Here is a 15,522-nt window from a genome sequence, read left to right as displayed (position 1 = left end):
GATTTTTTAGCATACTTTTCAACACCCTCCCCCCAGTATTTCAGAAATAACCATAATGACTGTATTACATTTATGCAGTGCTTTTTTTGTAAAAAAAAAAAAAAGGGTGCCCGAACTCACACACGTCATACAACCCGCCTTGCCTACCCTACAAGGTTTACCTTTGTAGTTGAAAAAAAAAAACCTTCAATTTTTAGCGTATCTAAAAGACTAGGATTTTGTTCAAGGTAAGTTAATACTATTTATGTTACCATGCGCTGTGTGGCTTTAAATTACAAGAAGGCATTTTATTAATCTTTTGGGACATTTACCATTGGCATGTCCATTTAGTTTAATGAGTGGAAATGTCAGCTTTCTATGTGGAATGAAGTTGGCCCAATAAAACAAAATTTGGTTGCTTGTAAAAGATTAAATTATTTTTAAGAAGTTGTCAAACAAGGTGGAAAAATTTACATTTGGAGTTTAATGTGGATATTGACTTGAAACAAATTAAAGTTGAAACTTTATCAGTGAACAGATTGCTTTTAATTTATCTTTAAGTTAAACCCAATTTAATAAACAGATCTGATTAAACCTCATACTGTAGGTCTACCTTTACATCTGACCAATACATAATTAATATATATTAATAATAATAATAATAATACCTCTAAATCACAAGACATTGGCTTTATTCTTATTCTTCCCCTCTGCAGTTTGAATATAAAGTATAAAAGACTAAAAAGAGATTTTTGTAGACATTCCAGCCTTTGAACTACCCAAGGAACCAAAACAGCAAAGTTTTGCTGTCGGGCAAGCTTCCATGCCAGCCACCTCTCTTTCCTCTTGCTTTGCCTCTTTTTAACCTCACACCCCATCTTCTGTAAGGGAAGGCAAAAGGCTCACTCACCCTCTCGTGAAAGATGGTCTCCATGTTTATGTGTCTCCTTCCGCCACCATTGGCTTCCCCACCATATGGTATGACCCAGCCAATCAAGCCACATTCTGGCTGTGGTGCTCCGGCGCCTCATGGCTCTTCCTAGAGGAGGCAGACAGTGCCGGAGGGGACCCCGCTGCATCGTATCGCCAGCAGGGCATTTTCAAAAACAAACGATAGAAAGGGAAAGAATAGGAAAAAAACACAACTCTGGAAAATCCATTGAAAAAAGGTGCTGGAACTCCGTTGCTTGTAGCTTGGACTAGACTCTGAAGTTAGGGAAGCCTTTCTCCTGTTGGTTTCTGGAATGATTCTCCTGGACCGATCGGGTTGACCTCCATCTCTCCGTGATCCGTGGGACTTCCTTCTTTGCCGCCTCTTTGGGGTGGCGTCTGGCCCATTTAGGATCCCCTAACAGGAAGAAATTCAGCCAGAGGGCACGGAGCCCCAAAATCCCTTGGCTGCCGCGCTACTGCATAAGACTTGAAGTCAGATAATGGAAGCTTTTGGTCACCTAAACATAAAGTACTTGGAAATCATAGATAATAGTGTTTTCTTGAATATTGATGGGAAATTAAAGTCTGGGGGGAAAAAACAATAACAGGACATTGTTCACACAAGGATATTAAGTGCAAACACAATATATATATATATATATATATATATATATATATATATATATATATATATATATATATATATATATATATTAAAATCAATAAATAATTGAACACCAAGAGAATAAAATTATACAAAAGTTAAAATGTTAAAACTTTTATTTACTAAACCTAGCTTTCATCAAGAGCTCTTGACATCATCAGGGTGTAAACGGCAGTCGTTGGGAGGGCTTATATGCAGCCTCCAATCATTTGCGCTCGGCTCTTGGATCGTGTCATAGGTCCCAGCTGTGTGTGTTGTAATCCAAGTGTGTGTCCTGCATTGGGGTGTAGTTGTTTCTCACCCTTTCTATGTATGCTGTTACGTGTGTCTTTCTCGCTAGTTCTAAAATTGGTATTTCCCCTTTCCTTGCAGTTAGTGCATGTTTCACTAGTTTCCCGTTTGTGATTCTGTCTATCACGGGCAGTAGTTGCTGTTTTCTGCTTCCTTCTAGTTCCCCCAACCATCGCCTCCGAGCCACGTTCCAATCCTCCTGTTCTCTCAGATCGTAGCCCCCGTGTGCCATCCCGTCCTGCACCGCTCTCCCTCCTATTCCTTTCCATCACTCCCTTAGATCTATCATCACTCTCCTCCCTATATTCTTGGGAGGAGTCGTTCTGGAGTGTGTGCATGTCAGTAAGGCATTGCCTAGCTCGTAACCGGTCAATCTGTTGCTCACTTCATTTGGGGCTTCTGTCCTCATCCTTCATCAGAGAATCTCTCAGGCACGCTCCGTTCGTAGTCTTCTGTCCTCCCAAGGGATCAATCACCACAGAGCTATTCCCCTCCCTCTCACAAACCAGCCCAACTAGCCTAATGAGAGTGTCTGTTTCACTCCCCGGGGGGTAAATCATTCCCCCCGGCATGTGCGATTGTAGTCCGAGCGCTCTATCGTATGCTGTATTTCCTATTCCTCCCCCCACAGTTGTTATCTCTGTTCATATTTCTCCTATTGAACCGATTGGGGGGGGGCTCGCTCTCTCTTTCCTGCTGCAATTCAGTTGTCAAAACACCTCCACTCGCTCCGTTCATCAGGAAGTTGTTCCATAATTGACAGTCAGGTTTCTGGTGGCTGTTTGTCATTTGTGGGGGATTTTTCAAAGTTCTACCGTCTTGGTCCGAAGCCAAGGGAATGTCCATTTGGTCGTGTTGTGTGTGGGGGGATGTCCTATTCTTCTCCCACACATGTGGTCGATGCCTAGATCTTCTCCAGCAGTTCAAGCGACGGTTCATGTGCCATGTTTGTAAGGTCCGATGTGCCGGGCACATGTCTATATGGCGATTAATGGAATTTCCCCCAAAAAACCAGGCCTCCTTTAATAGGCGGCCCCCCTTTGTGGCATCACAGGCCAAGATTTGTGTGTGTGACCACTTTCGGCCATATGTGACCAGATCTGCGAGTATTGCTCGCCCCTCTTGATTGCCAACTTATGTTCATGTAGGTGGGTCTTCAGCCTTTTTGATGTTTCCCCTACATAATTACTGTGGCAACCCATACAATCAATTTTATAAACCACCGCAGACCTTTCTGCGGTGGGAAGGGGATCTTTGGGGCACATGATCTTTGATCACAGAGTCTGGTCAGGTTTATGTGCCACTCTTATGCCATGGGGGGCCAGCAGTCTGGCTGTGGCTTCGGACACATTATGAATATACGGTAGGGAAATACGTGTTAATTGTCCTTGGGGGGGAGTTTCTTGGTGGTCATACCTGGGTATCCTGCTGTGACATTTTATGAATCGTAGCGGATATCCATTGAGTTGGCAAATCTGGTACAAATGTCTCCTCTCTTCCTCCTTTGTTTCCACCATGCTGCAATGCGAATGCACACGCCTGAACAGCGTTTTAATACAGCCAACTTTATGGGATACTGGGTGGTTGCTGTTATAGTGGAGGATTCGGTCCGTGTGGGTGGGCTTGCGATAGACTTTCGTATGTACTAAGCCCTCTGGTGTTCGTTGGACAAGTACATCTAAAAAGGCTATCGAGCCCCGGCTCTCCTCCTTCACCGTAAACCTAATATCCGGATAAACCGAATTGAGTATTCCCATAAAGTTGGCTTTTTGGCATCGTTTGATGACAACAAATGTGTCGTCAACGTACCGAGCACAAAATTTGGGCTGGTACTGGGACATAGCCTCACGTTCCAGTTGCTGGAGAACTGCCCCTGCTATCATGCTGGAAATGATGATAGATCTAAGGGAGTGATGGATTGGATTACAACGCACACAGCTGGGACCTATGACACGATCCAAGAGCCGAGCGCAAATGATTGGAGGCTGCATATAAGCCCTCCCAACGACTGCCGTTTACACCCTGATGATGTCAAGAGCTCTTGACGAAAGCTAGGTTTAGTAAATAAAAGTTTTAACATTTTAACTTTTGTATAATTTTATTCTCTTGGTGTTCAACTATTTATTGATTTTAATATGAACATACCCAAGAGTCATATTTTTACTTGCATAGCTGATATATATATATATATATATATATATATATATATATATATATGTGTGTGTGTGTGTGTGTGTGTGTGTGTGTGTGTGTGTGTGTGTGTGTCAAAAATTACTGATAAATATAACAAAGATGTTTCTACTTAGTTGATAAAAATAAGAATTGTGTTTGCCTAATATGAGATAACAGATATTACTGGAAAGAGAGAGGAAATATTTGATGTTCTAATATTAGATTTAAACTAAAAATTTAGGTATATTACTGAATTATTAGTTAACCCAGACAACACCTATAATGTGTTGTATTAGAGGGGATACTGTATTATCAGTTAAATAGTTGAATATGGTGGAAAATAGATAACTTTTAGAAAACAGAGCAATATTATAATCAAATAGATAAGATATGTAACCAGAATATTAGACTTTGGTATGAAAAGGGAAAATGGGAGAAGTTGAGATAAGGAAACGTTTGGTCACCTAAATATAAAATACTTGGAAATTATAAATAATAGCGTTACTTTGAATATTGATGGGAAAGTAATGCCTGAAAAACAACAACAGGACATTGATTGTATACAAGGATTAAGTGCAAACTCAATTAAGATATGTATAAGCTAAAAATGATTGATAAATGTAACAAAGATGTTTTTATTTATTTGATAACAATAAGAATTGTACTAGCCCAATATGAGATAACAGATATTAATGGAAAAAGAAAGGAAATGCAGTATTTGATGTTGTAACATGAAATTTATACTAAAGATTTATGTACAATACTGAACTATTGATTAACCCAGTAACCATGTTGCTTTTTAAATATCCAATTGTAAAATGAGAAAACCAATAAAATATTATGTAACAAAAAAAAAGAGAGGAAGTGGGTGAATCCAGTGTTCACCTAAAAGATCTGAGCCACAGCTTGGGGAAAGCTGACTTTCCCTCCCAAACCTGTTGGAGACCACTATTTTGTGGTCTCCTTGTGTAGAGCATCTGCATAGGGTTCCTCCCTTTTGTCCTGAGTGGTGCAAATCTGTTGCTGGCTCCTTGTTTCTGCTGGCTTCAGTGAAGTTGACTTCAGTTCTACCATTGCTTCCCTGGAAGTAATTCAAAGTAACTAAATGAGTTTCCATAGAGCAGTTTATGTGTTTGGACTGCCAAAATCCAGACAACCACTTTTTGATCTGTGTCTTTATTGTCATCTAGTGTAGCCAGATATGACAGCTATTCAAAGTGGTGTGGGTTTTTGTTTTTTTTAGTTTTGGACTCTTATGATATGAGCATAGGCAGTATTGGCTCCAATTATCATTTACTTTTATTGACATCAAGGCTCTCCAGATCTATTTGCCTATTTTTGTGATCTCATCACACCCAGCGTAAGTAAGGTAGGACCGCTTGAAAAGATATGAAATAGGATGGGAAAATAACTATATCAAAATAGTATCAAAAGTAAGAAAAGTGCATTTGAACAAAGGCAAATTTATATGAGTAAAAGAAGTGATAAAAATTTGGGGAGAAGACCAACAAGTGAAAAATAAGCTTAAATAATATCTGGCTCAGTTTTTAAACCTCGATTTGTACTGTTTTTAGAGAAATTGACGCATACTCTGGCGGTTTGAGAAAGAACTGTTCCCCTGACTATGAGGAAATGCGTCGATAGTACACAGTAAATCCAGCCAACTAATTTCACCTCAGGACATCCTGCATTCTAATAATACAGTAGTTATCAGTTTTATTCTTTATATCCACAAACCTTTTAGGTTGTTTATGACTCTCTTGGCCTCGACACTCTGTTCTCCTTGCTAAAATAAAAATGTCACTAGCCAGCTGGGTGAGGTTAAATGTCTCCTGCATCAACACCAACTACAATGGTGTGAATACACAAATGAGTAATCCCCCTTTATATCCAAATAATGCTCAAATAATGCAGATTAATGTTACGAAGGAAGACTGGCTGCTGTCCAGGCTTGGTAAATAGACAAGTTTTTATGCCCTTCTTTTCATGACAAAGGTGATTATGTTTTCTTTGACATTATAATAGGTGCTGAGTCTCAGAGTCAGTTTGTCAGTTTAGAATTTGCACACCCTAGACTCCACTACCAAAATAATGTGCAGTCATTATTAATGCTGCAGTGTGAATAAAAAGAAACCAAAGAAATATTAATAAAGTGAAATTAAAATATACAGTAAAATGGACAAAATGATACCGTAAGTGGAAGGAAAAGCAATTGCTGTTGTTATTGTAAGCTACAAAGCACCCAGGCAATTCACCTAATGGGCAGTGTTATAAGACGTTTCTGATTCTGAGTGCATTCAGTTCTCAAAACTATAATGTTCCCCCTGCCGATCTTTGAAAATGGCAAAAAACATACAGGATAAAATATTCCATTGGGAAACTGGGTCATTTGAGACACAATGGTCAGATTTAATAACTTCTGAAGTGAAGGTAAAAAACTGCAATTGGCGACATGATTGCCCAGAATGGATGGGACATGTCCTATTTTCTTCTCCCATTACTTCAGTCTCACTTCTTCAGTCTCCATATTCTCCACCTTATTGTTAGAACTGCCTAAAACAGTGTGCTAATCCGTGTTTGCAGAAGTACGTGGCAGGGGATTATGAATTCAGCTCCTGCATTTGTAACTTAGGTGCAGGTGTGCAGTTCAAATCACATTATCGACCTGAAAATTTATTTTGAAGTAGAAGGAATCTTATCCCACCTTCTTGGACCTATTCCTGCATACCCATGCACAATATTCTACATGTCCTGTTACCTTGTAAATAAAAAATGACTATAAACCATTTAAATCCCAATAAAATAAACTTTGATCAATATCATATTCCTATCCCATTGCTGATAAAGTAGTAGGTATTGAAAACTTACTGAAAGTATGGTCCTAAAAACATTGTAGAATTTGGGGATATTTATATATTGCTGGAAACTAATTTGATATCGGTGGAAAAAAAAGGCATTTTCACCTAATAAATAATGAAGCTATCTGAGCGTGCATTAGAAATGTATCTTTTAAAATAATAAATAGTCAATTGTGGCTTTCCTGATGAGGCATAGCAGCAGACTACTATATAATTTTGAACAAAACAGATGCAGTTGGAAGTGGTCATTCATGCAGTGAATAAGGATTTTTTTTCATTTTTCAATCAAGTATCGTAGTACATTTATCTATAAAGAGCTCATTTGCATTGCTGGAGTATCTGAATGCTTCAGCTGGTGCAAAATGCGGCAGCGTAGGCAGTTATGTGTGTCCCTAAAGCGGTACACGTTATACCTCTGCTTTGCGAGCTGCATTGATTGTCAGTTTGCTTCTGGATCTAATTCAAAATGGTGGTTTTGCAAAGGGTCAGGTTATTTGAGGGACTGCCTTTCCCCATTACATCAGCCCATCCCATTATATCCAGCAAAAGATGCATGCTATGACTCCGGTCTGCTAGACGAGCCCCAGGAGGCAAGCCTTCCCTGCCCTGGTGTCTGCCTTTATGCAACATTCTTCTCCCTATCCTTCATCCCCATTGATTTTCTTGAAGTCCCTCAAAACCTGGTTATGCCATCAGGCCTGGCAGCCCTAGGGAACCAACAGAGGTACTTGAGGTGGCTCCGTTGTTGTTAACATCTGCTGCCCGCTGTTAGACTTTCCGATTTTTATTTTCTGAATAATAATTATTTTTATATGTTAACTGTTTTATCATCTTATTGTGTGAAACCCAGGATCACTTTTTCATGGTGCCCATGTTAATTGGATGAATAAACAAATCAACAGTATGTAGCATCTTTATAAAGAGCATGATCACATTTTTTCTTCTTTTTCTTTTCTGCAGACATATTGGCTACTCTGCAACCCACAGAAACTGAACACGCAAACCAATTCCATGTTGTTGTTTTTCCTCTTCTTCGCCTTTGTCCTACTTCTTTTGCTCAGCACTTAATCTGCTCTGTGCTTGCCTAGGTCTCATAGCAAAGCATGACATGATAAGGGCCTTTGTTTTTCAACCTGCTTGCCACAGATCAAAGCTGGGCTTGAAAAAGGCTAAGAGGGAGGGGAGTTGGCCCCAGGTCACCTAGCTGGTTTTGGTGCGTAGAAGCTGGATCTCCCTACTCCTAGTCCAGCTCTTTAGCCAATATACCAGAGGCTCTCAAGTGAATCCCTTGCACCATTGGATTAAATATCTGTCTCAAGTACAATGGCTAAATAATAATAATAAATATTAGATTTATATCCCACCTTTATTTTGTGCAACTCAAGGTTATATACATGAGGCTTCCTCCTGTTGTTTTTTCCATGACAACAGCAAAGGTGGGCTGGAATTTGTCCAAAGTCACCCAGCTGGCTCCCAAGCCTTCAGGAAGAGTAGAATTCATGGTCTTCTACTTTCTAGTTAATCATGACACCAAACTGACTCTCAATTAATTGAATTAATAGATATTCATAATTCTACTAATTAATTAGCTTCTGCATCAGAGACAAATTCCTTGTGTGTCTAATCACACTTGGCCAAATACAATACAGTTGTACCTTGGTACTCAACTGCTTTATAACTTATCGAATTTGGTTCTCAGTGTATTTTGTCACAAAAATGTTGTCCCGGTATTCATCATTCCTTTGCACAAGCTAGAACTTGTTGATGTTAGCTGCCTTGTGACTCACTGCATTATTTCTTATGGGAAAACTTTGTTTGGTATTCATCATTTTTGGTGTTTATCATGCCTCCTGGAACCAATTAACAATGAGTACCGAGGTACCACTGTATTCCATTTCCATTAATAGAATTAACTGAAGGCACGCCAGAAGACAGATAGTAGGAATTCATTTTGAATTTAGGAATCTGCCTATCTGAGGTTGATATCAGTTTGTTACTGAACCACACATTACATTTATTATAGGGTGGCATGGAGCCAAGATTCCAATGCAAAAAAACCAGTTTTGCAGTATACAGAGATTCTATAACACCTATCCAAAAACTAGCTGTGTCTTTTCCCAGGTCTGGGTAACTGTCCTCAGCTGCAGCACTATCCCCCCCCCAAAAGATGTGTTTGGTTTAGCAAGTTGTGGAGAGATGCAGGCTCTGAAGCCCTTTTTTGCCTTTGAGTCTAAAGTCTAGCATAGTCATAATTTTTAATGAGAAAGGAGAAAAAAACCTGTATCCTCTTATGCAATCCATCACAGCATTGGAGACATACTCACCATTGGTACTTATTGTCCAAAGGTTGAAGGCTATAGCGTAGCAGCAGAATATCTGCTTCCATGGCACAGGACCCAGACTTGATCCTCAACCATTTTGAGGTAGAATTAATAGAGTCTCCTGCCTCTACTCAAATCACCATTGACATTACTGAGCCAGCCGAACCCATATAAGGCAACAACCCATATGCCAAATAGATTAGCTTTATTTACAATATATCAGTTTTAGTTTAAAATGTTCACAAGTTCTCTTGATCTGCTTGTTTCTCTTTCGCAATGGAGTACCTAATCTCCTATGGAAAATATGGCAATTCTCCCCATGACTACTGTCTCTAACGTAATGAGATATCATTACCAACCAGCAAGCTCAGGACAAGATATGACGCATCACTGTCCTCCTGGCACCTAAAACATTCACCTATGTTGAGAAGCCTGACAGCTGGAATTTAGCTGTCTAACCTGAGGAGATGCAGGACAGACACTTGTGGCAGTTCCAAATGGAAAATCAGATTTCTGGCACACCACCCAGCCTCCTTCACCCACACAGTTCAGTTGAGATGACAGCTGGGATCATGTGATCTCACCAGGTCATGACTTAGTCTTATTCTTTCCCTGGTTTTTTGAACTAAAGAGAAAAAGCAGTGCAGTAGCAACTGGGTTATTCTTTAATCCAATTATTGGCTGAGAGTTGGATACCGATTGGTAAGGTTTCTTTGCTCATCTCTTGCTCATCTATTGACCAGAAAGGGCACATTCTGGTAGGTTGTTAGTTCTATTTAAGCACTACAGATTCTCAGAACAGAAATGAGCTAGTAAATTTAATAATCAGAATACCATTCTTAGGACCTGCTCCATTTTAAATGTGGAATTAAAAGACTTGGGCAATAAGAAAGTCTAAAATGATCTAAGGTCTAAAAATGTCCATGGAAAATTGAAGAGAGAAATTAGGAAATATCCTAATTATTATATATTTACCCATATAGTAGGACTGTATTGCTATTATCCTTCTCATCTTTCCTATTACCTTCTCCTGTTGGTATCTTATTACAGTATTTATCACTTTGTTGTTGATATGTACACTGAGACCTTATGTTTGTATGTACACTGAGAGCTTATGCACTGGAGACGAATTCCTTGTGTGTCCAGTCACACTTGGCCTATAAAGAATTCTATTCTATTCTATTATTCCAATCCCCCTTTCTTGTCACTGATGAAAAGAATTCATATCAGACCTTCCAAAAGACTGAGTTCATCTTAGATTCTTTGGATACCACTAACAACATTCACCATTTCAAAAGAAGATAATTTGAAAACAGAACTCTTTTTTTTTCTGGAGAAATTCTTTTTGATAACATTTTACAATGATTGCCTTTTAATTTTGCAAAAATAATATACTTCTGCAAATTTAGTATAATAACCATGAACTTTGTGAAAGAAATATTTGAGCTAATAAATAATACTTACATATTTATAAATTAATCAGTGAAATACAAGAGATTGGAGCCATTTAGTGCCATGAGTCTGCAGAAACGTCTTCATTTAATATGCAGTATATACTTTGTAAGTTCCTTACTGACATAAGGGAAAAGTGGAGAATAGTTGGTAAAGACAAGTTACAGTGAGAAAAAGATCAAGACACCTATTTCTTGATTCTATTAAAATTTAAAAGGTCAAGAAGCAGCTAATTCGTCACCCAGTTCAGATTCAAGCTGAACTAGACAAGTTAGTTTTTTACCCATAAGGCTGATCGCAAGAAAAAGCAACTGCTACTGAATGGATAGTTTGATTCATTTAAAATTTAATTGTGCCATAAATTTGGGATATAGCTTTTCAAATTACATTGGATATTGTAAATTGTTGCTTCTATTCTGCCCTGAATCTTTCAAAACATTTTTTTCTCAATGTAACTACCAAAAATATTGGCTTCTTCTCTCAGGTCTTTTATATGGATGCAAATGTTTTTCAGAATGGACTGCTATAAATACACTTTATTACATGTTGCTACATTTTATTATTATTTGCATTTCAAAGCAAGAAACCTTGTTACCCTTGACCTGTATAAAATGCATGAAAAATATCATAAGATTCTTCCAAATGTCAAAACTCTTGATTGTGCTTTCTATGTTTAGGAGTTTTAATGGAAGACAAATGATTTTTTTAGTTCCTTCCTATAGGATAATAGGATACCTCTTCAACTTCTCTAAAAAAGCCTGCTTAATTAATCTTTAAAAAACCCTGCTGTTTATTGATAATTGGAGTATCTGTTTTTATATCTTTTTTCATATTTAAAATTTTATTAACATAAAATACAAATGAAAATAACAGGAAAATAAGAAAAAACATTGACTTCCGATTCCTTTTGGTGCAGTAGAATAAGACAATAGCATCAAACCTCAACTTTTTACTTTTATATACTGTAATAATATAAACTAGCCATTTCTATAACAACAAACCTATCTAATCGGCAAAACCCAAAATCAACATTTTATTTTTTTCCCACCTCAAGCACAAAGTCCAGAAGTGGTTTCCAAGTAGAAACAAAGCTGATTGCGTTCTTTTTTTTTTTTTATCAGAGAATCAATTTGGCCATCTCTGCTAACTTCATCAATTTTTGCAGCTATTCATCCATTGTAGAAATCAAAGTGTCCTTCCATTTTTTTTTTGCATAAAGTAATCTTGCTGCCACCAACCTATATAACAAAGTCCCAAATTTTGTCCAAATCTTTTTCCATTAAACCCAAAAGAAAAATCTTTGGTTTTATCTTTATATTCACTTTAAGAATCTTCTGTATTAAGATGTGAATCCTACTCCAATGTTTCTTTGCTCTGCCACATGCCCACCATAAATGATAAAAAGTCCCTGTTTTTGCATCCTTGCACAGAATGTCATTCACCCTGCTTATTTTTCGACATAGATAATTACCACCTGAGTGAAGTACATTTCTTAAGATGAACACATGGGAATCCTGATGCTTGATTTGTATCCATGTTACACTTTCATGAACTTTCCTGTGACTTGCTTAAGAGGGGTAAGCATGAACACCCAGCAATCTGACACATGGATAAGACTACTCCCTGTCTGAACTATGCAAAGAAATAAATAAATTCCAGTCTCCAATTCAGTTCCTTTATTAAAGCATTAGATAGAAAGGGATCATAAATGACTAACTGCTTTCAAAAATTAAACAAATTTCCTAATAATTCCAGGAGACAGTGGAGGACAGAGGGGCCTGGCATGCTATAATCCATGGGATTGCAAAGTAGAACACGACTTAGCAAATGAACAACAAATTTCCAACCAAACTTACCAGGAACTTTCAGGATCCTTGCAGGGGAGTATATATCACGTTTTCCTGAAAATAAAATCAGGTCTTCTTTTTTTTTTGCCTCCAAAAGAGGCACCAGGTCTTATTTTCAGGGGGGGATGTCTTTTATATTCACCTCCAGCACCAACAGCCCAGCAGGTCTACTTCTTCTGGGGCCAGAGGGTCAGCTTCATTCTGCAGCTGCATTCCGGCCTGCATTTTGCAGTCAGGCCTTTCCAGAAGGCCTCTATGGATTCAATCCATAGTTCGGTCCTCAGCTGCAGAGGTCTTGCAGAACTGAGCTATGCGTTGAATCCACAGCTCGGTTCTTGGCTGCACAGGCCTTCTGGAAAGGCCTGTGACTGAGAAATGCAGGCCTGGCTGCAGAAGATGCCTCAGAAGAAGTGGGCCAGTGAGGAGAGACCTGGCTGCAAAGTAGGTGGGTGCAAGGCTAGTGGGGCAGATCACACCCCCACCCTAGTTGATTTTTAGGTGAGTGCCTCGCCCCAGAATTAAGGCTTATTTTTGGGGTAAGGCTTATATTAGGTCCACTACCAAAAATCAAGCTAGGGTTATTTTCAGGCAAACCTTTGGGGAAACATGGTAGTATGGTTATTATTGGACTTTTTCAGCTGCTTGAAAATAAGGCAAATTTCATCTAAAATGTATTGTGGGGCCAGGAGAGAAGCAGATTCTAAAGAGAGAAAAATCAGTGTGATCAATTAGTAGCTTGAATGACTTATTCAGATGTTTTCTAGATAGGTCATCCCATCCAGGCAATTCCTGCTTTACAGGGGAGTTGTCTTGGTATACGAATTCCTGTTAATGCTGGTCTGACTGGACTTGTCATGTTTCTTATTTAAAGAAAAAGATTAGCAGGAGAAAGACAATGTGGATCTGTTTGCTAAGATTTTGCAATTGTATTTTACATTTAGTCTTCACAATTGATGGAGACAAAATTGTGTGAGAAGACCTGTTCTACTTTCAAGAACAGAGAATCTTCTTTCTCCACTCCTGCATGAACAACAAATGCATTAGTTTGGGGAAATCATTTATTGGTGCCTTATGCAATTGAGACACTGGACTTGTGAACCAAAAGGTTGACAGTTTGAGACCCAAGCACCATATGACAGGGTGAACTCCTGTTTTGCCCCAGTTCCTGCCCACCTAGCAGTTTGAAAGCATGAAAATGCAAGTAGATAAATAAGTACTACTTTGGTGGGGAGGTAATAGTGTTCCATGCTCTTTAGCATATATTCATGCCAGCCACATGACCACGGAAGTGTCTTCAGACAATGCTGGCTGCCTTGGCTAATACACAGAGATGAGCACCACTCCCTATAGTCAGATAGGACTGGAACTGGGAAAAGTTTACCTTTAACTTTATGCTAATGGTACATGGGATTGTCCCTTCCTTCCTTCCTTCCTTCCTTCCTTCCTTCCTTCCTTCCTTCCTTCCTTCCTTCCTTCCTTCCTTCCTTCCTTCCTCTGTGGAAGTACAGAATATTCTTACAAGACTTCTGAACAGAATGCTTGCTTCCACTCCATGAACTTAAGCAAGGGTCACATTCTCATCAATACCCAAGCAATTTTCTGTACAGTTCACTAGCTGTTAGGAAACAACCATCCAATATTCTTTTATTCTTGCTCGATGTGATATGCTATAATTTTCCAAAGTCACACAGAATTAAATGCTTGAAAGGAGAGGAGAGCCTTCACTCCTTGAAAATAAAAATGCTACCTTACAAGTAGTGCTTTTTTTGTCATAGAACGCACCCGGACGGAGTTCTAGCACTTTTTTTGACGGATTTTTCCAATTGTTAAAAGTAACTTTTGAAAATTTGATGTTTGGTCCACCTGGGCTTGAATCTCCCTGTCGAGCGTAGCAGGTCGATGGCAAAATCATTAAAATGATGCATGCGGGCTGATTGTGTGTTGAGTCCAATGCATGCGTATTTTATCCGTGCTGGTTGTGATGGCGCTGCTCGGCTTGTGGCGCTGCTCGGCTTGCGATTGATCGTGTGGTCACGTGCTGAGTGCTTACTGCCTGTGGCAACCGTTATGTTTCATTAACACAACTGACATGTGTGGGTGTGTGTACTGTGATTGACTACGTATGAAAGGTAAATAATTTCTTATTTTAAAAAATCATTGGAGAATTTAAATTTTTAGTGTAAAAGTGTGACCCCAAATTTAAAAAAAAATACTAATTACTTCTCAACCACCGGTCCTGCTAAAAACTGAATATATATTTTTTTTAATAAAAGATTAACAAGATGTGAATTCTGGCACCTTTTTTCCTACAAAAAAAGCACTGCTTATAAGAGATTTAAAAAAAAAAGAAGATCTCTGATTCATTCATCCAGTCCAAAGCAGCACTGTACCACTAAAAGGAATGGATTGTACAAACGTTAAATGAAGGAGTAAAAGGGCATCTTCAAAAGTCCTTGGTGGATTTACAATCACACTCAGTTGAAAGCGTGCACAGGTACATACACACACTCTCTCTCCTCATTTCATGATCTCTAGAGTCCCTCGGAATATGCTGCATTTTTCATTTTGCCTGTCACTGCAAGAATGTGCTTCGCACAGCCTCTGGCTGAATTAAGAAGCTCTATGCAAGAATTGCTTCTCTCGTGCCTGCTGCTCTGTTACGACAGCCTCCGTGCTTCTGGAGCTTCAGCAAGCATCCTGCCACTGGGAGATGCTTGATGCAAAGCTAGTTGAGGAAGTTCCATTGACACACCTGGCTCTTTTTTCCATCTTCCCCTTTCTGCCTTCTTTTTTTTTCCTATTGCTCAATGCAGTTATGTCTGATTGGCAGGAAGCTAGGCTAAACCCCTGAAGGACCGAATTGAGACCCAGAGCAGAGTTAATTATGTCTGTGACTCAAGTGGAAGATGGCTTTCTTTGTTGCACAAACTGGTCTTCTAATGTGACAGTGAATGGGACTCAAGAACCCTTTGCAAACCCTCTCACAGACTATGATGAGGAAGAAT

The 15,522-nt window shown here is 38.9% G+C and overlaps 1 protein-coding gene across 1 annotated transcript in view; it reads left to right on the top strand.

Annotated features, from left to right (window-relative positions):
* Positions 1 to 12,935: 12,935 nt before the first annotated feature.
* HCRTR2 (hypocretin receptor 2) overlaps positions 12,936 to 15,522 on the top strand; it is a 29,932-nt gene continuing 27,345 nt past the window's right edge. The window contains 2 exon segments of the mRNA XM_039320337.1: positions 12,936 to 12,962; positions 15,348 to 15,522. Of these exon segments, the coding sequence (XP_039176271.1) occupies positions 15,402 to 15,522 (121 nt within the window). The 5' untranslated portion in view covers positions 12,936 to 12,962; positions 15,348 to 15,401.

This window comes from Crotalus tigris, unplaced genomic scaffold (genome assembly GCF_016545835.1).
Source record: "Crotalus tigris isolate CLP2741 ecotype Arizona unplaced genomic scaffold, ASM1654583v1 scf7180000023636.1099087, whole genome shotgun sequence".
NCBI lineage: Eukaryota > Metazoa > Chordata > Lepidosauria > Squamata > Viperidae > Crotalus > Crotalus tigris.
The sequence above is the reverse complement of the archived record's forward strand: the minus strand, read 5'-3'. Positions and strand labels throughout refer to the sequence as shown.